This window comes from Lucilia cuprina, chromosome 5 (assembly GCF_022045245.1).
Source record: "Lucilia cuprina isolate Lc7/37 chromosome 5, ASM2204524v1, whole genome shotgun sequence".
Lineage (NCBI taxonomy): Eukaryota > Metazoa > Arthropoda > Insecta > Diptera > Calliphoridae > Lucilia > Lucilia cuprina.
The window spans coordinates 36,960,159-36,987,071 of NC_060953.1; the positions used below are offsets into that span (position 1 = coordinate 36,960,159).

At 29.9% G+C, this 26,913-nt stretch overlaps 1 protein-coding gene across 10 annotated transcripts in view; it reads right to left on the minus strand.

The window, feature by feature from the left end:
- Window positions 1–11,113: 11,113 nt before the first annotated feature.
- The window catches only part of LOC111683586 (transcription initiation factor TFIID subunit 4), a 24,410-nt gene continuing 8,610 nt past the window's right edge, over window positions 11,114–26,913 (minus strand). The window contains exons 1-11 of one of the 10 annotated variants that reach the window (XM_046951177.1): window positions 24,321–25,554; window positions 21,298–22,233; window positions 19,174–19,335; window positions 18,427–18,807; window positions 14,178–14,816; window positions 13,823–13,936; window positions 13,507–13,758; window positions 12,391–13,431; window positions 12,147–12,320; window positions 11,756–11,881; window positions 11,114–11,638 (exon numbers count right to left, since the gene is read on the minus strand). In XM_046951177.1, coding sequence (XP_046807133.1) covers window positions 11,483–11,638; window positions 11,756–11,881; window positions 12,147–12,320; window positions 12,391–13,431; window positions 13,507–13,758; window positions 13,823–13,936; window positions 14,178–14,816; window positions 18,427–18,807; window positions 19,174–19,335; window positions 21,298–21,699 — 3,447 coding nt within the window. In that variant the 5' untranslated portion in view covers window positions 21,700–22,233; window positions 24,321–25,554 and the 3' untranslated portion in view covers window positions 11,114–11,482. Of the gene's footprint in view, window positions 11,639–11,755; window positions 11,882–12,146; window positions 12,321–12,390; window positions 13,432–13,506; window positions 13,759–13,822; window positions 13,937–14,177; window positions 14,817–18,426; window positions 18,808–19,173; window positions 19,336–19,434; window positions 19,459–21,297; window positions 22,234–23,971; window positions 25,555–26,913 lie in introns of those variants that run through there. The other 9 variants (XM_046951178.1, XM_046951175.1, XM_046951179.1 and 6 more) reach the window with 9 other exon arrangements.

The following is a 26,913-nucleotide window of genomic DNA, read 5'->3' on the forward strand; positions in this document are numbered from 1 at the left end:
AACTTTTGATTTTTGTGTGTGAGATAAAGAGAAAGAAATATCAACCATCTCTTTCTCTCAAACAAAAAATCAAAAGTTTCTCAACAAAAGTTTCCCGGTGTGAACCAGGTCTAGGAAAACCTTTAATTTGCTATAAAAGTTTTAGTTTTCGTTTTAGGATATATAAAACTTTAAAAGTAAATTAATTGTTTTATATTCTTTAATATTGTTTCTAGACATTATAGTTTCTTTATTCATGAAACAAATCTTGTAAACTCCAAAGAAAACAGTTGTTTAATTTTGCATTATTACGTAGTCACGTGTTTCTCACCCTATGGCCTTCATTATCTTTGGAACTATTTTATGCATTTTTAATTAAATCGCTCGCTTTTTTTCAATTGTAAATTTTATAATTTGTTAAAGTAATTTTAAGTAGTTGCCACATTTTTTTACTTTTACATTAACAAATGTATACAAACATACTTAGTGAATTGTTCTTTATATAAAATAAAACGTATTTTTATTCAAAATTAGTTACACCCATAAAAACATAAATATTTTGTTAAGTATTGAATGAATAAAATAAAACAAAATTCTAAAATAAACAAAAAAAACTTAAAAAATTTAAGGGAATTGAAAGGAGATTTCAGTGGGTAAGTAACGTTTCAGAATTTTAACTCATTTTTATAAGAAAATTTTAAATTTTTTCTACAGAAGAAAGTTCTAAAGTATTGATCATATGCGGCTCTATGCTTTAGACTATAAACTGTTTTGTAGTCATAATATTATAATGTCTATAGAAAAGACTATGGACATTTTTAAAGCCTCTACTACAGGCTATTCTATAGACTAGACTATATTTATAAGCTCTACTGTAAACAATACTCAGATCTCGACTATACTCTGTTCTATAGCCTCGACTATATACTATTATAAAGTAGCGAATTTTCTAACTTTTTGCGAGTAACTAAAGTTACGGTGCATAATACGAAGTTTTATGTCAGTTGCGTTGGTAGCTGGCAACACAACTAAAGTTTCGTTTCTATCTATAATCGACATATTAGACTAAAGTATGGTCTCATCATAAAATTATTCTATAGTCCCGACTTAAAAATATTCCATAGCCTCGAGTTTAGACAATTCTAAACATAAACTACAAATTCTAGTGTAGACTATTCTATACTAAAGACTTTCCTATAGTCTAGTCATTAAACACTGCTATAGACTATTTTACGTTCTCGACTTTTGACTCTATAGCTTTGAATATGGTCTGGAATATAAGCAATTCCATATTATGTAATTTAGATTTTCACAGTCAGCAAGACAAAACCATTATATATTATCATTTTATTGTCTCGACCATATATCATAGACAGTTCTATAACCTCGATGACTAGCAGTATTTTAGTGTCAGCTATAAAAAATAATTTAAACTTAACTATAAACTATTTCTATATTTTTATTTGTTGTTTAATAGTTTTGTTATTCTTCTCATTCGAACAACAACAAATCAATGCAATTTACACGTAGTTTCTGAAACAAAAGTTTCTATGTATGGACATTAAGGAAACTTCAAAAGAGAAGTTTCTCAACAAAAGTTTCCTAATGTGGACCAGGTCTAACTGTGTTCTCAAAAACAACTTTCGAAGATTAATTTTATTTAAATCCTTAATTCATTACCTAAAGATACGCTCTGAGACAGTTCTTTAGTCCCGACTATAGTCAAGTCTATTTTCTAGATTGACAATTCTATATTATACAGATTCGATTATTGTCAGTTCTATTATCTCTACTTTAGGCAGTTCTTTAGTCTCAGCTATAAATAGTTCTACAATCTCGATTATAGATTGTTCTCGTCTAATCTCGACTTTAAACAGTTCTATAATTTCGCTTATAGACAATACGACTACAACTATTTCTATAGTCTCTAATAGAAATTGCTATATTATACATTATTGTCGACTACATACCTCCTTTCTCCTTTTATATTGTTTAATTGTATACGTACAATTAGGACGAACAACGAATTTCGAATATCACGACGAACTAGTCGACAACAATTCGTTGCGTAAATTCGTCGAATGAAACACAATCAAATTATACGTACTGCGAATTCGTCTCAAAATTTGTGTGTTTGAAATTGGAACAAAGGAACAAAATTTATATTTTTGTGAATCTCCACGATTTTGAGATAATTTTAACAGCTTTAAAATTTAAATAATTTTAAATAACAAAAAAAAACTAAAATTATATATTTTTTTTATTTGCGTAAGAAATAGAAATAAACCTATCGCATAGTTCGTTACGTACGACGAATTTCGTCATACGCAATGATTGTGTACCAGGGATGGCACACAATGGTACTTTTTTTGATACTATTTGATGTGCAAAAGTACCGTGATACTCCCGAGTCTTATTTGATACTTTCAGGGCTACAATCTCAATATCCGATTATCGTTTAACAGGTAGTAAATCTGTCTGTTAAAATAATTTTTTTGAATGGGAACTTTCAATAAATCGTTTTGAAATAACAAGAGAATTAGAATATGGGGATAAAAGTTTCTTTAAAATTTAAAATACTTTTTAATTTTTTTGGCACTTATTCTCGAAAATGCATCAAATAAAAGTTGTAGGAAACAGCTTTTTAATGTTATCAGACAAATGTTAAAATATGTTAGACGCTTCTATAAGATTATTCGCTGAGTTCGAATGGTACTTCATATTTTCTCCATCACATCTGAAATCTGAGATATTATGTCCTGAGTTTTGAGAAATCGCAATTTTTGTCCCTTTTCGAGACTTATAACTTTATAACATCATATGGGTACCAGCCCACTCGGGAGTAGTTGGTAACGAAAGAGCGAATGTAATAGATTTAAAGGGAAGGGAGCTCAAGGCAGTTAAACTGACGAACGCAAAACCATACGACGCAACAAAAACTGAACTAAAAATATGGGTGAGAGAATCCCATAACACCTTTTGGAATAATGAAACAGTGGGTAAAACCACGAAAATCATATGGGGGACCCTGATGAGAGCAAGACGAAAAATCTCCTCAAAATGGGCAAGTCTGAAGTTAGTATGTTACGTATTCTGAGTGGACAAACTCAGCACATTTATGCAAAATTGGACGTTCGGATTCAGACATATGTAAAGCATGTGGAGAGGACAGTGAAACTCTGGAACACTTTCTTTACCACTGCCAGGCATTCATCGAAGTTAGATCCAAGTATCTTGGAAGTGATGTTTTTCCGGAAATAACATTCCACACTAACACTGATTGGAAGATTCTTAAGAATTACGTTCAAGGAACTGAGTTTCTGAACACTGAAAAATAATTCATTCAGTTCCTTTTTTGCATGATAAAGAGCGCACAACAGGACCGATTGAGGCATAGGTGCATTTCTTCGGATTTGATGTAGTACACATCCTCCTATCAACCTAACCTAAGTACTTTGAGATCCAAAAAAGTACTCTCTGAAATATATTTTGATACTAAAACAAAATCTATTTTTCCATCCCTGTTGTGTACATTTTCATATACCCAAGTGTGCTCTATTTCAGACGACGAACATTCGAATATTCGTTCCGAACGAACAAACTACGGCTCGCGAGCCAAATGCGGCTCTTTAGATGTGGAGCTGTGGCTCTTTAGTTTCTTACTCACATTTTATTTTATAAAAAAAATATTTATATATTTTAAAATATTTACGATTCAATTAACGAGCAATGTATTAAAACCAACAAAACAATAAACACAACTTTGTAACTTTGATTAATCGTTTCATTTTCATCACTATACTTCTATTTTAGCCTGTTGTATGTCGTCACTTCATTTTCGAAAGTGTGGAGTAGGGTCAATTTTGAATCCATTCTTATTAAATTTGGTACAAATATTTGTGTTCTTATAAACTTGTTTACGACGAATTTTACCACTATGCTGGTATTATTAAGCCTGTTTTGAGCTTTAAAGTCATTTCTATAAGACGAATTTCTGTGGGGGTATGGTCAACAATCATATTATTAGATCAGTTATGATCGTTAGAATCATTTTCTGAAATAGGCCTTATGTAAGGAGACTGGTCAATTATGTTCCGATCCATTATTGTGTAACATATTATTAAGTGACATACATTTTTTCTAATGGGGATGTAATATGAGGGGTAGGATCAAATATGAGCCGATCGTCACTAAATTTGATAAAGCGATTTTTGTTCCTGTTTGTGTTAAAAAAACCATAAAAACTTCAAAAAGAAGACAAAGACAAGATAAACATTTTAAGAAAAAAAGACTAAAATAGTCGGAAAAACTCGAAAAAAGAAAAAAATAGTCGAAAATAGTTGAAAAGTCAAAGTTATAAAAAAAGTCGAAAAACGTCGAAAAATTCAAAAACAGTCGAATAGTCAAAAAAAAAAAAGTCGGAAAAAGTCAGAAAAGGTCGATAAGTCGGAAAAAGTCGAAATATGCTGGAAGAAATCGAAAATTCGAAAAACGTCGGAAAAAGTCAAATGTTCGAAAAAAAATTTGAAAAAAGTGGAAAAAATCGAAAAATTTTATTAATTTTATTACTATTAGAGTATTCAAACGGATAATCGTCGTTCGGTTAATCGATTAATTTTTGACAATTAATCGTAAGAATAAATGAAAATTGTCAAATTTCAAATAACGAATAAACCGAATAGTTTCTATCAATTAACCGATTAAGAAAAAATTACTACGAATTTTCTACAAAATTTAATATTTTTGTAATAAATTTTCTTCAAGTTTCTATAATAAAGAAAATTTTGATTTTTGAAAAAAAAAATCGTGGAAATAATTATATCGCTTTTATTTTTACAATCAGTTTTTTTGGAACATTGTTTTGTTCTTAAGTACTTCTAATAAGTTTTCAGCAATAGTTACAGTTAAACTAGTGTTCAATGGAACGTATGAATTCTAGAACTCGTTGAAAATTTCAAAAACAGTAATGTCTTTATATAGAAAAGCATTTCACATAAACAGGAATAATTTCTAGTATTTGATAAAAAACTAAACAAAGAATTGAAGTGAAAGAAGTGAAAATAATATTTTTGTTTATAAACCGTGCAAAAATTATTTTCAAACATAAAAAAATCTATGCGTACAGGAAACTGTACCATTGTATTAACTCTGTATACTCAGTTTTTCATAATCAGATCTTATGCTCCTGTAAAAGGACTTTAATGTTTAAAAGACATTCAATTTCAAAAGATGGAATTCCAAATTTATATTAAAAAGTTTGTATTAATATTAATTTCAAATGATATTTATTTCAAATCATCAAGATCAATAACTAACACATGCTTAGAGTTAGGTACTGCTGTCAAAGAGTCGGACTACTTGTTATACTTTGGTGAAAAAGTACATAACTCTAAATATGTGTTAGTAACAAAAATGTATATGTATTGGTGCATTCCAAACACACAGAGTTTTATAAAAAAGTTACAATTTTAAATTTGTTCGAATTTTCAATACCAAAAATTTAAACTCTGTTTGAAAATTAAAATTCAACAACAACAAAAATGAAATGTCAATAATTAGAAAAAAATATTTTTTTCCAGTTTAGGAAAATTAAACAAATTTTTGTATGAAAAGTGAGATAAAATTATTTTAAAAAATTACAGATTTTTTGTGCACAACCGTAATTTCGCGTACAATCCTTAAAAGTGGCCAAAAAAGTAAGTTAAACATTTGAGGGTTTTGACAAGTTTTAATTTCTCACAAGAGAGTCGAATTCACACGGCACTCGTAGATGTGAGAGAGTAATTTCCTGTATATGAGAGTCGGACTACTTGTTATACTTTGACCTCAAATAATTATTTGTCGAATAAACCGCATAAGACAAAAACCCGAATAATTGAATACCCTACTATTTATACTTAACATTACTTGTCTTTTGTGAGGTCCAACTATAATTAAAGATCTAAAGGTTTTAGGGCGAAAACGGACCCCAATGGAAACATTCAAACTAATAAATGCATCAGATAAGAAATAATTATCCGTTGAATTTTCGGTCTGGAAGTTTTCAAACGCAAAGAACTTATAAATTCTTTATAAAAGTGCGTTTTCCTCGACTATGCATTACTTGTGACATAAAAGCGATTTTTTTCTAATGGGGATCTAATATGAGGGGTAGGATCAAATATGAGCCGATCGTCACTTTATATTTGGGGTTGGTCAATTATTGTTCGATGTAAGCGATATATCACAGTATAATTTCTGTTTGCATAAAAAACTTGTGCAACATTTTATGTCGAATGCTGCCAAATTAATTTTCATAACTATGTCACTTTATACAGTATTGTGGCACTCTAATAAACTTTTATCTTTATATAACAAGTGCTAAAAAACGCATTCGAATGAGCCATAAAAATGCAAAAAGGATTTGTAGTCAGAAATCTATAAGAAAGATTCCTTGCAGTATGGTCTTGTAGATAATAGATAAAAAAATATTTTTGAAGTGAATTAAAAAAGTATTTGTAATATTTCAATAAATAAACATTTTGTGGCTCTTTTAAAAACCATGTTTTGTAAACTGTAAATTTTGGCTCTTCCGACTGAAAAGTTTGCCGACCCCTGGACCGATATTATCGAATGAACACATTTTTATAGTTTGGACAATAAACAGTTCTATAGTATACATTGAATGGAAAAACGTTTGTATAGTTCTGCAACTAAAACTGCAGACAGTATCATGGATCGACTATCAATAGGAACTGTTAAAATAAACATAGATGACACAATATCGATAACTTTTGGGCAACCATGGAAAGTTGTTGTTCATAATATCAAGTCAATAAGTTAACGAAACTGAAGTTTCGTTGCTATCAATTATAGACCAATCAAAATCAGTATTATATTCAGTTTTATAACTTTGAAAACATATAGTTCTAGTTCCAACTTAAGAATTTCACAACCTCAACTATAGGCTGTCTTTAGTATTTTTTTTTATTGCGATAAGTCTTACAATTCATAATGTTACTTTTTTAAGGTAAATACGTACCTAATCACTTCGGAATGGAAAACTCTTTAGTTGATTATTTCATGTATAATCAAAATTTAGAATATCATAGTCCTTATATTTATTATATTTTTCCATTTTTGTTTTTTTTCATTAATTTTATTTTATTTCTTTTTTTTTATTAAATTCTCATTTTTAAATTTTTCTTACAATGACTCAATGTATTTTTGTTTTAACAGTAAATTTACAAAAAAAGAAAAATATATATTTATAAATTATAAAAAAAATATATTGTTAATAAAACAAAATAAAGAGGATAAAATGAAATTAGAAATATGTTTCTTTTTTTTTGTTTTATTTTCTTTGTTTTTCTATATATGTATATAAATTAAGGTAATGTATACATTTTTTTTTTAATTTTCATTTTAGCTTCTTGTTGTTGTTTTTTTTAATTTTTTTCCTTAGTTATTATAATTTTTATAAATTACAATTTAGTATTTATAAATTAATGTTATTTTTCTTTTTCTTTTCACTTTTTGTTAAAAAATACATAAACTATTGCTTGTTATTTAGTTATTTTATGAAAACATGTTTTATGTTATTTGTTTTTCTTTCTTAAATATTGTTTATTTTAAAATTTTACTAGAAAATTTATTAACTTTACAAATGGTTATTTTTGTTTGTAATTTATTTATGTTTAGTTTATTTTAGTTATTTCTGCTATGTTTTGTATGTTTTTTTTTTTAACAACAAATTTGTTTAATTTCTTTTGTTTTTTGTTTTTCAAAGAAATTTAGAGTTTGAAGAAAAATGTACACTTATGTATGTTGAATTGGTTGTGGGTTTTTAATAATTTTTTGACAAACTATTCTTTATTTTGAATATAATTTTTTTTAAACAAATATTGTTTATTATAAATAATTTTAATCTTGTTTTTTTTAATGTTATTTTTTAAAGTATGAAATTTTTTTAAATTATTTTTAACTACTATTTATTTGTTTTACTACGTTTTACGACTTTTTTTTAATAACTAACTTAATTTGTTGTGGTTGTTTTAACTTATAAAATCTAGCAAAATATTGTTTTACTTATTTTCAAATATGGGGGTTTATTTCTTTTACGTTATTTATTTTTAATTCTTATTTCTTAATTCTTAATTTTTAATTTATTTCGTTATTCTGGTTGGTTGTGGTTTGTTTTATTAGTACTTATTATTTTCTTTTAAATTATTTTGTTTGTTTTAATAGAAAACATGTTGCAAATGTTTTCTACATTTATTTCAATTTTAAATATTTTAGGATTTTATTTTATTTTTTTATTTTTTACAAAACTATAACAAATTATTATATAAAAATAAAAAGTATAAAATATAGAGAATTTTAACGCTTAACACACCACTTTTTATATTTATAAATGAGAGTAAAATATTTAATAATTAGAAAAAATTAAGAAAATTATAAATTTTAAGTTTGAACAGGAAATTTTGATTAACTAAAAGCAGGGAAATTTAAAAGCTTTTATTAGAATAAGAATATGTAGATAATAAATCTTTCGGATGATGTCATTAGCTATGGAACCCAGAGTCTAATACAATAGTTATTCATTTCTGATATAAAAACTTACAAATATCGTAATGTAGATTGCACATACAGTGTCGACTATGGACAGTTATAAAGTCTTGACTGTAGATATTTCTATACTCTTGACTTTTAACTGTTTATAGTCTCGACTATAAACATTTTTATTATCTCAACTATATACTGTTTTTAAGTATTAGCCATGTACTGTTCTAAAGTCACAACTATATAATGTTCTATAGTGTTGACTATAGCCTATTCTGTACTCTCGACTATAGACAGTTCTATTATCTCGACTATACACTTCTATAGTCCCGACTATAGGCAGTTCTATAGTCCCGAATAGTGACAGTTCTGTAGTCACGACTATAGACAGTTCTATAGTGCCGACTATAGACAGTTCTATAGTCTCGACTATAGACAGTTTACAGACAGTTCTATAGTTTCGACTACAGATAGTCCTATAGTCTCGACTACAGACAGTTCTATAGTCTCGAATATAGTTCTAAAGACTCGACTTTAGACACTTCTATAGTACCGACTATAGGCAGTTCTATAGTCCCGAATAGTGACAGTTCTATAGTCACGACTATAGACAGTTTTATAGTTACGACTATAGACAATTCTATAGTCACGACTATAGACAGTTCTATAGTGAAGACTATAGACAATTCTATAGTCTCGACTATAGACAGTTTTATAGTCACGACTATAGATAGTTCTATATTCACGACTATAGACAATTCTAGTCACTTTTCTCGACTTTTCTATAGTAGAGATTATAGACAGTTCTATAGTTTCGACTACAGACAATTCTATAGTCTCGACTATAGACAGTTCTATATTCTCGAATATAGACAGTTCTATAGTCTCGTCTATAGACAGTTCTAAAGTCTCGACTATAGACAGATCTAAAGTCTCGAATATAAACAGTTCTATAGTCTCGACTATAGACAGTTCTATAGTCTCGACTATAGACAGTTCTATAGTCTCGACTATAGACAGTTCTATAGCCTCGACTATAGATAGTTTTACAGTCCCAATTATATAAAGAAATATAGTCTCAACTGTAGACAGTTCTATTGTCTTGACTATAGACAGTTCCATATTCTCGACTATAGACAGTTCAATAATCTCGATTATAGACAGTTTTATAGTGTCGACTATAAGAAGTTCTATAGTCTCGGCTATGGACAGTTCTATAGTTTCGGATATGGACAGTTCTGTAATCGAGAATATAAGGAGTCATATAGTATGGACTATAGACAGCTCTAGTCTATATAGTCCCTACGGTGTCGACCAGGCGCGAATCCACGAGGGGGAAAAAGAAAAATTTGCCCTTCAAAACCGAAAAAGGAAATAAGTAAAAACGGTTGAGCTGTATCCTATTAGGTATGTCACACATTTCGATCAGAATAGTTTCAATTCCTTAAAATTATTCCGATGGATTTAGCGATTCCAAATTATATAGTTCCCAAAAAAAAAACCCAAAATTATATCGATTGTAGACTGAACACAAATGGGTCAATTGAAAGTTTAAACTATTTCAATGTTTATAAAATATGTCAACTTGCCAAAGTTCTACAGATCTGCCAGGGAAAAGAATTCTATAAACAATTTGTCACAGAGTTGGTGGTCAACAGAAAAGATAGATAAAAAAGATATGTAATGGATTTAAAGGGTACACATGGAGGTTCTTTTTATAAAGAGAAAGTATGTATCGATATCTATAACACTTGAAATCATGTAGACAAACTTTTTATTGTTTAAAACTATTTTCGGAAATTTTGATTTAATATATCAACATATTCATATTTCTTATACAAAGCCCATTTGAAAATATTAGAAAACGTTGATTGCGTTAAGCAAAATAAATGATTATTTTTTAAATTATATATAAAAAAAAAACAAAAAATAAAAATATATATATAAAAAATTATGTGTGTTTCTTTTTTTTTTAATTTACAAATATTTATAAATTTTACAAATCTAACATTATAAGGCCATATTTTACAGAATTAACATTTCAATTTAAATCTTTTATTTTTGCGATTTATTTTATGTGTGAAGAAAGAAAAAACTTGATTTTTTTTGTTTCCTTAATTAAACCGATATAACAAATACAAAAAAAAGAATTTTAAATCAACGCTGCATAAAAATAAAAAAAAGGAAAAAATAAAAAAAAATTTCATAAAAAAATAAAAAAGAAATTAAAAAAAATCCAATGATAAAAAATTAAAAATCTAAAAAAAAAAATATTGCCATTTTATATAAAAAAAATAAAAAACATGGTTTTTAAATATATTTTTTGTGATTTTTTTTTTTTTTTTTGTTTATGAGTTAAAGATTATTTTTTTAAATACGAAAACTTTACATATAAATATTATTTGTTTTATGATTTTTTTTCTTGTTTGTTTCTAGTGGAAGCAGTGTGGTTAAATAATTTTATAACTAAAACAAAAAAATAAAGATTATAATTATAATAAATGTTGAAAAAAAAAATATCTAACAAAATATTGTTTGTTGTTAAGCAATAAGAAACAAAAAAAAGAGCGTTGATTTTTCTTTCCTTTTTTTCTCTAATAATAATTAATGACAAGAACCGATAAAAAAAAACGGAAAGTTTAAAGGAAGTTATTTTAAAGTTATAAAATAAAGGATTTAAAAATATAAATAACAAAGAAAGAAGTTTGAGTAGTTTAGAATAGGGATGATAAAGAGTAATTATAATATTCAATTAAAGAAGAGAATAAAAATAAAGTATGAAAAAGTTGAAAACAGTTGGAGTACAGTTGAAGGAGTAGTAGTAGTAGTAAGTAGCACATGAGTAGGAAGAGAGAAAGAGTTGAAAAAAATTACATTTTTTTACACTATATTGTAGATTGTTGTAGTTAATTTGTTGTGGTTGTTGTTGTTGTTGTTGGGGGATTTTCCTTAAAATAATGCATCACTTAAGATATGCCTTAACTAACATTTGGCTTCGACACGTTTCACGTTCTTGTTCCATAAAGAAGAGCATATCACGTAAATTAACACGTTTAATACGCGGCCTTAAGGGTGCCGGTGCCGCTGATGGTCCTAAAACACTATTTATACCAGAACCCTAAAAAATCACGTTAGAAGAAGAACGTACAAGAAAAAAAAAGTTGAAAGTTGTAGAATTGAAGATTTATTTCACATAAATCTAAAGTGTTTATGTGTTGTTAGTTTTTGGACTTACCAAACCACTACTAGCACCATCACTATCAAGTTTTAACTTTTTACGTGGACCAATAGCTTGTAAAGCTGTCATATTGGCATCACGTTGTCTCAGTTCTTCCATTTCAGCTCGTTGCATTTCTTTTGCCTGCAAAAAGAGAAAATTACTTATTGAGATATTTGTTGGAATGGTAAATGAAAGAAGATAATCTCATAGAAACACAAGAAATTCTAATGTCTTCTCCCAAGATAAAGTGCATGTCCATTATTTTTAAAAGGATTAGAAAAGAAATAACAATTTTCTTTCAACAAAAGTGGATTTCTAATCTTAAATGAGTTTTTTAAACTTTAAAAATAATCATAAAGAATCCTAGACATCTGAACCAAAATCATATACAAGATTCCCAACTTACCCTCGCTTTCATTTTGGCCTGTTCGGGATCTTCAACTTTTGAGCGTGATTTCGCAGCACGCAATAACATTTCACGTTCCAATTCTTCGTGACGTTTTTGTTCAGCCTTGTCTAGTTCTTCCAGAAATTTAATTTGACCACGTACATCTTTTGTAACTTCATAACGAGGATCCAACTGGAAAATAAAACAAAAAACTAAATCAAACATATTCCTCTCAATGGAAAATAAAATTTCTCAACTTTACCTTAATAACATCTATACGATGTTCTGCTATCACTGCCAATTTTTCGACAATATTTTTCAAACGCTCTTGGCATGCATGAGATATTAGCACAGCAACATCTTGTGATGGTTCCTCTAGGCCACGTTCCATTACCATCGAACGTATACGGGCCTGGAGTGCGGGTAGGTGGAGAAAAACCTCATCTTTGCATGAACGTATTTGTGTGCCAATATTTTCCGTACAACCTAAAATACGTTGAGTTTCTTCGGCCAAATTAACGCCACCCATGGCGGCGACATCGTTGATGTCATCATCGCCATACGATGACATTGATATGGAAGGTTGTTGGAAAAACGAAGCCGCACTTGTGGCCGACGTTGAAGTGGTGAGTTTTTGTTCTTCACGCTCTTTGTCGGCAAGATCTTTTTTCTTTTTCGCTGCCGCTTTACTGGCCGAAGCAGCAGATGATTTGGCAGGAGCTCTGTTAGCCGTTGTAGGTGTTTGTGGTGTCGCCATCGATGAGGGCGGCATTGTCATTATACTTGACGATGTGGCGGAGGAGGAGGTGTTTGATATTAAAGTTGGGGTTGTTTTGATTTCGTTTTTAATTTCGGAAGCTTTTATTGATTCCAGCAATGCCGTATTTGTGCTAATTAAAGAGTTGGCGTTGTTAATCAATTGCTGTTGTTGCTGTTGTTGTTGGGCCAGCACTGCCGGTGGTAATTGCACGGTGGGTAATGATGGTACCGGTAAACTAGTCCCGCTACCCATCGAATTGCTAGCAACTGAATTAATTGTCGAAATAATAGAGGCCGATGATGATAGATTTGATGACGCCGTTGGCACATTATTCGAAATGGCAGCCAACGAGGGTGGTTGTGATGAAATGGCGGGTGAGGGCGATGAGGATATCGCTTTGATTTGAGTTTGACCCACTTTAACATGCGCTATGCTAGGACTAGCTGTTGAAGTCGTTGTATTTTTACCCTTAGCCGTACGTATTTGAACAGTGGCAGGACGATTAAGTTGTGTTGCTGTAGGAGTTCGTATTTGAACAATATTCTAGAGAGAGAGAGCATTAAGAAAAAACATTAGTTTTTATAGATAGTAATTGAAATGTAATGTTTAATTACTTACCGCATGCGTTGGTGCTGTTTGCAGTTGTTGCGTTGCATTTGTTTGTTGCTGCACTGGTCCCCGTATTTGAGTATTTAACAGACGTGGCCCATTCGCCGGTCCCTGTATACGTATACCGCTCACTGGCTGCTTTGTTATCGTAGTATGTCCAATTGGTCTTGTAGCCGAGGCAGGTGATATCATACGCACTTGTGTCTGTCCAATGGTTGTGGTTTGATTTTGACTAATGGGACGGATATGTGCTTGAATTTTCTAACAAAAAAAGAACAGAGCTTTTTATAGACATTTATTTAATTTTTCGTATTTTGTTACATACCGGTAAGTGTTGCTGTATGCTGATGCCACCCACTACATGTTGTGGCGGTGGTTTAATACCTTCAATTACCAATTCTTTAGAAAATAGCGCTTGCCGCAGCAGTGGTAAACTTTTCTGTAATTTCAAATTACTAATGAAATATTTTTCGAATATAATTTCGAAATATTAACAATATTAGATCATAACAAGCAGTTTAGAGCTTTTCTTCATATTTTTACAAATTAGTTTGTTCATAATGTATACTTAAAAATTCGAAAAATCGAACACTGAAATTTCGAATATTCCGAAAAAAATTTTTCTATGATTTCTTTTCGAAGTTAGAAATCTTATTATTATTTATTTAAAAAAATCTTACCTTCAAAAATCCTATTAAACATGGTTGTGGACTGGCATTCAATAACCGCTCCAAACGATCACAAAACTCTTCCGGTTCAACATTTGCATTCACCAGTTCCTGTATCAGATTTCTCACATTCTTCTCCACCGGTTTTGGTTCACGTGTCGATAGATCTATTAAATTTGCCAAAAATTTACGACATTTCTCTTTGGTATTACCCTGAGCGGTAGCACTCTGAGGCGTTGTTGTTGTGGTGGTTAACGTAGTACTACCGCTTATGTTATTCGTGCTATTGGCATTATTATGTATAGTATTGTTATTGGTATTTGTTTGATGATGTTGTTGTTGCTGCTGTTGTTGGTTCTGTTGGATTTGATTTGTTTGTTGGGCTGGTATTGTCTGTATCTGGGTTATTTGGGGTTGGGATTGTAGATGTTGAGTCTGTTGATGGAATTGTTGTTGTTGCTGCTGCTGTTGATGATGGTGCTGCTGCTGTTGTTGCTGTTGATGATGTTGTTGCATAGAGGCAACAACATTCGTTGTTGTATGATGTGGCTGCATTGATATGTTCGATTGCGACGTATAGGTTGGTTGAGAATTGGAAGTAGCCACGGAATTGACCACTATACTATTGGCGGTTGAGGTATTTGATATTGACTATATATAAATGAAATTAGTATTGAAACAAAAAAACAAATATTTTTTTTAGGTAAATTCAAGTGTAAAATAAATTAAAATTGTAAGCACAAGTAAAACAACTATAAATTATTACACCAAAAAAAATAATAATGAATTGAAATGCAAAATTATATATTACAATAATATCAATGTTTATATGATTAGCAAAAAAAAAAAAATCAAAAAAGATTTTCAGCTGAAGAAAATCAAAGTAAGAATTTTTTAAAATAAAAAAATTATTACATATTTACACTAATGAAGCAACCAACATTCAGTACTACAGGCAAATTATAAAAAAATACATATTTTTAAAAAAGAGTCTTATGAGATTCTTATTTAAAATAAACTAGAAAATTACAAAAGTGCAAAATTTTGTGCTAAACAACAGTTTTGTTTATATATTTTTGTTTTTCAAAAATATATAAATTATACTTTCTCTCATTATCTTAAAAAGAAACAGTTAAAACAAAATGTAATTAAAATAAATTGGCCAAAAAAAATTACAATGAATAATTTTTGAAAATAATTACGCAATATAACTGAAAATGATCATTATTTTTACACTTATTGTTGTGTGGTGATCTAAAACTGAATTAGAACTGAACTAGAACTGAACTAGAACTGAACTAGAACTGAACTAGAACTGAACTAGAATTGAACTAGAACTGAACTGGAAATAAAGTAGAACTGAACTAGAACTGAACTAGAACTGAAATGAACTAGAACTGAAATGAACTAGAACTGAACTAGAACTGAACTAGAACTGAACTAGAACTGAACTAGAACTGAACTAGAACTGAACCAGAACTGTACTAGAACTGATCTAGAACTGAACTAGAACTGAACTAGAACTGAACTAGAACTGAACTAGAACTGAACTAGAAGTGAACTAGAACTGAACTAGAACTGAACAAGAACTGTACTAGAACTGAACTAGAACTGAACTAGAAGTGAACTAGAACTAGCACTGAACTATAACTGAACTAGAACTGAACTAGAACTGAACTAGAACTGAACTAGAACTGAACTAGAACTGAACTTGAACTCAACTAGAACTGAACTAGAACTGAACTAGAACTGAACTAGAACTGAACTAGAATTGAACTAGAACTGAACTGGAAATAAAGTAGAACTGAACTAGAACTGAATTAGAACTGAATTAGAACTGAACTAGAACTGAACTAGACCTGAACTAGAACTGAACTAGAACTGAACTAGAACTGTACTAGAACTGAACTAGAACTGAACTAGAACTGAACTAGAACTGAACTAGAACTAAACTAGAACTAAACTAGAACTGAACTAGAACTGAACTAGAACTAAACTAGAACTGAACTAGAACTGAACTAGAACTGAACTAGAACTGAACTAGAACTGAACTAGAACTGAACTAGAACTGAAACTAGAACTGAACTAGAACTGAACTAGAACTGAACTAGAACTGAACTAGAACTGAACTAGAACTGAACTAGAACTGAACTAGAACTGAACTAGAACTGAACTAGAACTGAACTAGAACTGAACTAGAACTGAACTAGAACTGAACTAGAACTGAACTAGAACTGAACTAGAACTGAACTAGAACTGAACTAGAACTGAACTAGAACTGAACTAGAACTGAACTAGAACTGAACTAGAACTGAACTAGAACTGAACTAGAACTGAACTAGAACTGAACTAGAACTGAACTAGAACTGAACTAGAACTGAACTAGAACTGAACTAGAACTGAACTAGAACTGAACTAGAACTGAACTAGAACTGAACTAGAACTGAACTAGAACTGAACTAGAACTGAACTAGAACTGAACTAGAACTGAACTAGAACTGAACTAGAACTGAACTAGAACTGAACTAGAACTGAACTAGAACTGAACTAGAACTGAACTAGAACTGAACTAGAACTGAACAAGAACTGAACTAGAACTGAACTAGAACTGAACTAGAACTGAACTAGAACTGAACTAGAACTGAACTAGAACTGAACTAGAACTGAACTAGAACTGAACTAGAACTGAACTAGAACTGAACTAGAACTGAACTAGAACTGAACTAGAAGTGAACTAGAACTGAACTAGAACTGAACTAGAACTGAACTAGAACTGAACTAGAACTGAACTAGAACTAGAACTGAACTAGAACTGAACTAGAACTGAACTAGAACTGAACTAGAACTGAACTAGAACTGAACTAGAACTGACTAGAACTGAACTGGAACTGAACTAGAACTGAACTAGAACTGAACTAGAACTGAACTAGAACTGAACTAGAACTGAACTAGAACTGAACTAGAACTGAACTAGAACTGAACTAGAACTGAACTAGAACTGAACTAGAACTGAACTAGAACTGAACTAGAACTGAATTAGAACTGAACTAGAACTGAACCAGAACTGAACTAGAACTGATCTAGAACTGAACTAGAACTGAACTAGAACTGAACTAGAACTGAACTAGAACTGAACTAGAACTGAACTAGAACTGAACTAGAACTGTACAAGAACTGTACTAGAACTGAACTAGAAGTGAACTAGAAGTGAACTAGAACTGAACTAGAACTAGAACTGAACTATAACTGAACTAGAACTGAACTAGAACTGAACTAGAACTGAACTAGAACTGAACTAGAACTGAACTAGAACTGAACTAGAACTGAACTAGAACTAAACTAGAACTGAACTAGAACTGAACTAGAACTGAATTAGAACTGAACTAGAACTGAACTAGAACTGAACTAGAACTAAACTTGAACTGAACTGAACTAGAACTGAAATTTCTAACTTTCAAAATTTAGTTCTTTAAAGTGCATGATGTAATATTTGAACAATACATTGTTATCATTTAATCTAATAATATTTCTATAACCTGTTTAATGAGTTTTTTAATTAAATATATTTTTATGAAATGATGAACCTTTCCCGATAATGCTTTTAAGACATAGAAAAAGACTAAACAAGATTTTTAATGGTATAATTATTTTCAGACACTTCGACATATATATGAGATCCTACAATAATGATCATTTCAGTTAAAAACAAATATAAAATCGAATTCGAACTCAAACTCAAACTTAATTTTTTTCAAAACGAGAGAAACATCAAATAGAAACTAAATAGATTATATTATTAAAATTATATTGTTTTCAGTCACTAAAAAGCACAACAATTCAAAAAGCCTGAAAACTATTTTCTATTTTCACCCGATTTGCATTCACTCGCATGATAATATGACTTTTAAAAATTTTACTTAAAAGAGACCATAAAAATAGTAAAAAATGCAAGATTTTCTTAATTCACAATAAAAAAAGAATAGAAAACAAAATCATAGGAAACATATTTTGTTGAAAAGATACGTAAAAATCTATGTTTGCAAACAAATTTTTAGAATAAGAAAATACTCTCGCTTTATATTGAAACAAAAATATAAAACTAAATACTCAAAAATTTTGAAATCAAGTTTAAAATTTATAATAATGTAAACAAATCATCATTCTTTCTAAAGAATGAGAAAACGAGTATTTATGGAGCAAAGAGACGAAATAAAGGATTTAGAGAAGTAAATTAGAGAGAGAGAATCGAGTGGACAATTACATTTTGTTTAATCTGTTTCAATGTAGTTGTTGCCTGTTGCTGATGTTGTTTTTTTACTTGTTGTTGCGGTTGCTGTTGTTGCGTTTGCGATTGCTGTTGTTGCGATTGGTGGTGGTGGTGATGGGTGGTTGTGGTGGTAGTGGAGGTGGAAGTGGATGATCTTACAATCGTTTTACGAAGTGCTAAAGGTGGCCCTGTGAATCTACTTACAGCAGCTGGAACAGTTTGCAAGCGTATTTGTGGTGGGTTTGTGGAATTAGTGCCAATTGTTTGTGTCACTGGACCCGACGTAGCCGTCCCTACGCGCAATAATTGAAATCCATTTTCTGTTTTCAAAATGAGTGCAGGCGTCTGTCCCGGGGTTAGTGTACTTAATGTTATCTACGGATAAACCAAAAAACGAAAAAAAGAACAAAATCAAAGGAAGGAAATTATGGGAAAATGTAATTAACACACAAGAACACAGGATGTAAAAGTTAATTGTATGCTAAAGATTATTTGTAGAGAAGTAAATTTAAAAAATCTTTTTAAATATTAGTAATTGGGAGAATTTGTTGTTTGGTATATATTAAAATGTTTTGGGGTTATTGTAAGAGATAAATTACCACCATCATTCAAACATTCCTTCCTAAGTTATTACAAGAAGTAAAAGCAATTGTTTTTATACCCATACTTCTCTGGATGTGATGTTTTATTTAGTATACTTTTTTTAAGAGTTAAAATATTTAATAAACATTTTAAACTTACCGCTGGACTTTGTGGTCTAGTTCCCACCATATGTGGTCCGCCAATAACCATTCTTCCCACTGTATTTCCTTGGACATTCTTTGGTTGTTGTTGGGCAGTTGGAGGACGCATGCCTACTACTACACCAGCTGGTATGATGGAATTAAGTAATGGTTGATTACCCTGTTTGGGAATTATATAAATTTGAATATTTTAGTTTAATGATTTCTTAACAATATAGAAAATTTTGTATACATGTACATATTTTTAATTCTTAAATACCATAGACTACAGCATGCATTTGCTTTCGTTTTGATTTTATGTAATTTTACTAGGAGTTTCATACATCTCTTGTATAAAAATTCTTGTGCAAAATATTTTTTTTATAAATTTAAATGCTAAAATAAAATTTAAATATATAGGAATAAAAATTCATATTAATTAATTGGGATTTGAGTAGGTTGCTAATTATATTTATGCATTTATATTTATATATTTAATAAAAAACATTACGCTTACATTTACGTTTGCTAATTAGTAAAAGCATTTAAGTTAATTTTATCATTAAAGTTTGGAGTTATTGTAAATTTATTTCTATGAAACATAGAACTAGAACTGAACTAGACTATGCTGATTAAAGCAGAACAAAATTAAACTAGGTCCGAACTAGAACTGAACTTGAACTGAACTAGAATTAAACTAGAACTGAACTAGAACTGAACTAGATCTGAACTAGAACTGAACTAGAACTGAACTAGAACTGAACTAGAACTGAACTAGAACTGAACTAGAACTGAACTAGAACTGAACTAGAACTGAACTAGAACTGAACTAGAACTGAACTAGAACTGAACTAGAACTGAACTAGAACTGAACTAGAACTGAACTAGAACTGATCTAGAACTGAACTAGAACTGAACTAGAACTGAACTAAAACTGAACAAGAACTGAACTAGAACTGAACTAAAATGAACTAGAACTGAACTAGAACTGAAATAGAACTGAAGTAGAACTGAACTATAACTGAACTAGAACCGAACTAGAACTGAACTAGAACTGAACTAGAACTAAACTAGAACTGAACTACAACTGAACTAGAACTGAACTACAACTGAACTAGAACTTAACTACAACAGAACTAGAACTAACATAGAACTGAACTAGAACTACCCTATAACTAACCTAGATCTGAACTAAAACTGAACTAGAACTGAAATAGAACTGAACTAGATCTGAACTAGAACTGAACTGTAACTTAAATAGAACTGAACTAAATCTGAACTAGAACCGAAAAAAATAAAATATAACTCTTATAAAAAAATTTAGATTTGATTAAGAACAGAACTGGATATGAACTGGAAATGTAGCAGAGGTTTAATAAATAATGCTAAAGGATATGGACGAAGGTAGGTAGTATTTAGATAGTCAATTGGTTCTCTAGTTCAAACAGGATAAAAGAACGGTTTACTACTGGCTAAACAGATACGAGGCCGTTGTAATAAACTGAGCACTTTATATTACACTAATTTTTAAACTTTGATTAATATTAACAAAAAGCATAAAGTAAAGCAATCAAAAAGCAATATGTCCTGAAAGCTACAAAGCATGCTTAAACTCTACAAAGTACTTAATTCTAAAATGAAAAAATAAAATATGGAAAACAAGCAACAGACCAGCGGTGTTTGGTATATAGTTATTTTTTTCTAACATATTCTAATGCACCCATTTTGCCAAAATTATAAAAATAAAAAGAAATTTTGTTTCAAACAACAATATAGAAAAAGTGAACTGAAGACAATGTTCTCAAAAACAGATAAAATACATTTTTGAAAGGAAATGGTTGGAGGAATTATAATCAAACAAAGAGTTCTACAAATCAAGAGAATAATATAAATTGCAATTCTGACAGTTTAGTTCAAATTTTGGAAAGAAAAAATAAGAAGGCGACTTTGTCTACAGTTTTTTTCCGTTTCTTTGTTGTGTGTTTAAAGAAATACCAAATAAAACATTATAAACTGATTTAGAAAAAAACGACCAATAGGAGAAACTAATTGTTCGTTAGAAGACTACATATGTTTTTTATAAAAATTGTTTTTTGTAAATTTCAATTTTGGACTTCGGTTTTGTGAATTTGGTGACCCATACCTGTTGTATGGTTTTGGTCATAGTTACAATTCCGGGTGCACTTGAGACAATACCCGCCGGCAATGAGACAGCATGATTAGATTTTATAACTAATGTTTGGGTTTGTGTGGCACCTACTGATTGTTGCTGGTTTTGGACATTTGACGGATTGCCCTGTTGCTGGCTAGCTGTTTGTAAAACCTGGTGATGCTGAACTTGTACCTGTTGGGGCAATGTGTGATGCTGCTGACCAGCAGCACTAGATGTTATTGTCTTGATTGTTGTTGTGTTCGGCAATTGTGACGTCGATATAATCGAACCGCCATGTGCGCTGCCAATATTAATCGTTCCATTGGGCAATGCTTGACTTGTGAACGTAATACGATTGCCGGGTGCAGCTTGTGTAGGTTGACTTGAATTCATTGCGTTGGAGATGTGAATGTTTATGTTGCTGCTGTTGATATTATTGTTGCTTAGTTTTATTGCTGATTTTTAACAAATATATTGTGGTTTTGTTTATTTATTTTGTTTTTGTTATTATTGATTATTTGTTTACAAATTTTTGTTGATGATTTGACAAAATTATAGAAACACTTTTGGATGAGATCTTTATGCTGAACAAACGATCTTAAGAACGTATTTGTTCTAAAGTTACCGTAAACGCTTCAGTACTTTAACGCTTGTTCAGCGTTTATTTATAGATTTAACGTTTGTGTATTTATTAATGTTATAGTTGGTGTTTTTTGTTTCAAATGTTTATTATTAGAGGTTTCATGATTATTAAATTTAAAACGTGTTGGGTTTTTAGTTTATAACTTTTCACTTCTTTAAATTTTATTTCAGTTTTAAGATTTTGGTGGTCTGTGGTTGTTTCTCTTTTTTTTAAATTCTTGGTGTTTTTCTGTTGTTGTTGCATATAGAACTTATTTGTCGTACATATTTAGTTGCCACTGCCGCCTTTAAATATAGAAATAAATAAAATATTTATCAATTATTTATAAAAATTATAGAAATTTTTTGGTATTTATACATATAGAAATAAATTAAGAAAAAACTAAGGATTTTTGTTTAAAATCATAAATTTTATTAAACATTTTCTTATTAAAAATGTTTCATTAACAAGACAATGCATAGTGGAAAGCAACTTTCATGTATAACAAGGAAGAACTGAACATAAAGATCTGTACTAGAACTTAACTAGAACTGAAAAAGAATTTACTACAAATGAACAAGAAAAAAACTAAAATTGAACTAGAACTTGACTTAAACTGTACTGAAACTGAATTATACTTAAACTTAATGGCCACACCACGCGTTCTACGCTTTCTCGCATTCTACGCGTCTGTCAAAAAAGTAGAATCAATGTAGTTGTATATTGAAAGTTACAAGTACAAAAGCGTAGAATGTCTTGACGCGTAGAATGCTTAGATTTACTTTCTACTTTTATAAGCGTCACAAGCGGCGCATGAACATGTCACGAACATGCGAATTTATAAATTTTAATAAAATAAAATCAGTTTAATGATGAAAAAATTAATTAAAGCTGTAGAAAAACGCGAAATTTTTAAAAATATAACAAAAAATTTACGCTTAAAAAGTCGTATGTAACTTGAAGCGTAGAACGCGAAAGAAGCATGAAAAGCGCGTAATGCTTTGACGCGTAGTGTAGACCTCCGGCTTTAATTACAATTGACAAAAATAACTGAACAAGAAATTAGCTAAAACAGAACTAAACTACAACTCAACTAGAACAGAATTTGAAATGAAATCGAAAAGAAGAAAAAATAACTATAACTGAATTTGAACTAGTATAATTGAAATAGAACTGATCTGAATTATAACTGAAGTAGAACGGAACTAAAACTGAATTAGATCAAAGATATATGACTGAATAGTAACTAATGACTTTATAGTATCTGAACTAGAACTGAAATGATACTGAACTAGAGCAAACTAGTACTGAAAATGGTAGTGAATATAACAGAACTTAAATTGAAAAATAACTATAACTGAAGTGGAACATAACTAAAACTGTACTACATTTGAACCAAAAAAGCTATAACTAAACAGAAACTAAAATCTAAATCTTATACTTCATAGATGCAACCAATTTCTGGTCGAGCAAAACGAGAGCTCATAGTAAACGTTACTAAAGAGCAGCAAAGTATACAGTACCTAAGCGTTAGATTGTTATTCGTGACATTAAATGTTTTCCTTAAAAGTAACAGATCAGATTATAATAAATTCACATCATTTAAGAAACATAACATATTGCTTATCCAATCTGAAATCAACAAGTACCGGAAAGTATTATTGTTATTTTGAGGATAAACGTTTGGTGATATAGAATTTATCAGTAAAAATCTTTAGTATTAATCCTTGTTTTTGTACATTCTAATCACTTGATATCAGTCTAAAAGTAATCAAATATAGACCTGGAAGAACAGAAATTACTTGATCAATAGGAATCACAAGATACAAATCAAGTCATAAAACATATAGTTTTACTACGCAGCTCTATCATAATCACTAAATCACTTGATTCCAAATATCAATAAATATAGGCAACAGTGATCACAATAGGTCCGTATTTCGCAATACTCTTAATTTTACAAGATCTTCCAAGAATATGTAGTTAAGTTCTGGTTTTTCCAAGTTTTTTTTTTTTTTTTTTTTGAGAATTTTTTAAACCCACCAACAAATAAAACATGTTGTCAATGAAATACCGTTATATTGCTGACTTCGAGTTGTTGTTTATTATTGTTTTTCCTCATTGTGTTTGTTGTTAGTTAAAGTTGTCAATGTCATAATTATGTTGTTGCTGCTATTGTTTTAGTATCTGTGCTGTGTTGTTCTTCTTGTTTGCCATACATTGTATTATATTCCACCGCCTCACTTTATTCAACGAGAGACGAAGCTGTTGCTCAAATACGATACAGCAGCCAGTATTAAAGTCCACTTGTATTTTATTGTTTTTATAGAAGTATTTGCTCTTTTTTTGCAATAAATATTTTAATCACTTTGATTCTTCGTTTAAAGCGTACCTGTTCATTATTATTGATATACAATATTTTTCCATATACAAAAACAAAAAACACCTTCACCCCTTTTAGTATGTTGGGATCAATGTCAGCATTGAAATATTAAAAGAGAATAATGATGATTAGGAAGCAAAAGCAATCTGCTTGGTAAGTGTCTTTGCAATTTTGTTGATGACCGACTAGCTGTTGGCTAACAAAATCCTCGCCTGCCACCACAGCTGTTGGTACTGCTGGTTAAGATGTTGTTGTTGTTTTTTCTTTACAACTGTATGATGGGCTAGATAAATATGTAGATGATGGTCTGATATATTTTTCAACACTCGGTTTGAGATTATTCTATGTGTCTCTTCTCTTCTTGACTTATTACAATTTTCACTTTTTCTTTTTTCTGTTGTAGTAGAAAACAATTATTTACACACATTATTAATCACTTTTATCATATTTTTCAATTTAATTTGTGCACGTAATTTCATTGGTAATTTCTTTCGATTTTTGTGAAAATATTTGTAATCATCTTTGAGTTACTGCTGTGTTATTTAGAGACAAAAATGATGGTTGACAATGGAAATTCAATGAACTCAACAACGTCACTATCATCAACGGCGAATGCAGAAGCAGCACTGGAAGAATTTAAATTTGCTGCTTTATTTTGATTTTGATGTACAAAAAATTTGGCAGAAGACGACGCCGCCATTTTCTCGAACGACGTAACAAAAGAGAATTGCTGATAATAATTGTAATAGATTAAAGATTTTCTCTAAAATACAACTCTTTTTACTGGAAGTAATTTCAAGGCTGCCAGATTTTTATTTATGTATCAAGTACTGCTAATTGTGTGTTATTTTGAAGGTAAACAAGTTTTTGTGAAAAAATTTGCATAATTTTTGCTAGAATTTTGCAAGTTTGGATTTTAATGCAAAAAACTAGTGTTACAAAATATGTCCCCAGAAGAGTATTTTATTATGTTGCTTTCGATGTTTAAAAATAAATTTCATTTCATTCGTTTTAACTTATTAATCATTATTGTCAACACTGTTGCAGCAAATTCATTTTTTGTTTGACTTGTCTCATTTTTATATTATTCCTTTTTATATCTTTATCATAAATTTTGTTACCTCCCTTCAAGCAATAAAAAAAGTAAATTAAATAGCGCCACCTAGTTGTGTAAACAATTTCATGTGTACACAGAAGGTTGCCAGATTTAAAAATCACAAATTACACATTTCATGTAAATTCGACAAAATCCCAAAATGTAATGTAAAATTTAAATAATGCATAATTAGGATTTAAAAAAAAAGATAGTACCAAACACACAAGTATGTATTTTTAAATAATAAAGAGAATTTTCATAAAAGAAATTCTAGCTCTATTTCGAAAAAGAAGAAAAGATCGGCTTATCAGTCTTACTTACCTATTGAACTTCTAATTATACTTATACGTAAATAACTCATTAAATCCCTTAACATTTATTGTCGTAAAAACCGCTATGTAACCCATGTCTGAACAAAATAATTTAAAAATTTTTTCCAATTAAGAAATTTTTTAATGATATGTTTCCACTGGCTTGAAATCTCCTAGATTTGCGTAAACCTCTTCAAGGTGTTTCCACTGAGCATACTCGTTTTTGATATTCGAATTTTCGAAAAAATTCTGTCATTTTATTTTTTCATATCCACAATAAAGTTAATTTTATGTAAAATTACTTATTAAAAATAAAAAAATTACAGTTGTAAACGAATAAATTTATTTATTGAATGCCACTAATTTTAAATTATAATTTGTTATTATTTTCACTTCAAAATTAATTGTAACTTTTACGATGAAAACATTCAATTTGAATGGATAACTTTGCTTGTCCTAGACATATCGCAGTGTTGCATAGGGAAATCTTATTCGAAAAACTACAATTTCGACATATTTTAAATCAAATATAGTAGATTAACTAGAATTGGATGTGTCAAAAATGTATGGGAAATCTACACGATTTCAACTAGTTTTGCCCAAATCAACTATATTTGTTCAAAACGCCTTAGTGGAAACATAGCATAATTTAACGTCCAGTAGCATTCATAACAACCACTTATAATATTACAAGAAAGAATGTGAAGTGTTCTTCGATACATGAATAATTAACAAAAGCTCGTACCATGGTGCTTCTGATTTAATGAAAAAAGTACTATAAATATTCCTTAAATGATTACATTTAATGAGAACATCATGAGTTGAAATTAAAGTCTATATATTTTTAACTTTAATCTGCTTTTAATTGCTCAAACCCCACGTAAAATGGTATCAAATTCATCGCTCGAATTGTATACCAAGTTAGTCTCCAAATTAAACCCAATTTGATATTAAATGACCCTTTTTATGCTCCTTCCCTGCTGAAAAAACATTTACTAATATTCGTAGCAGCAGCCTAAAATTAAATATGCAATACAAACATAGAAATTTATGTATTAGAATTATCTTACTGGCAAAAAAACAAATAACCAGTGTACACTTAATAAGGTAGCCTCGTCCGCACAGCTGATCATCAGCTTTTACAATCTTATTTGTCAAAATTCCTGTTTGTTTACATAGAAAAAAATCGCAAAAG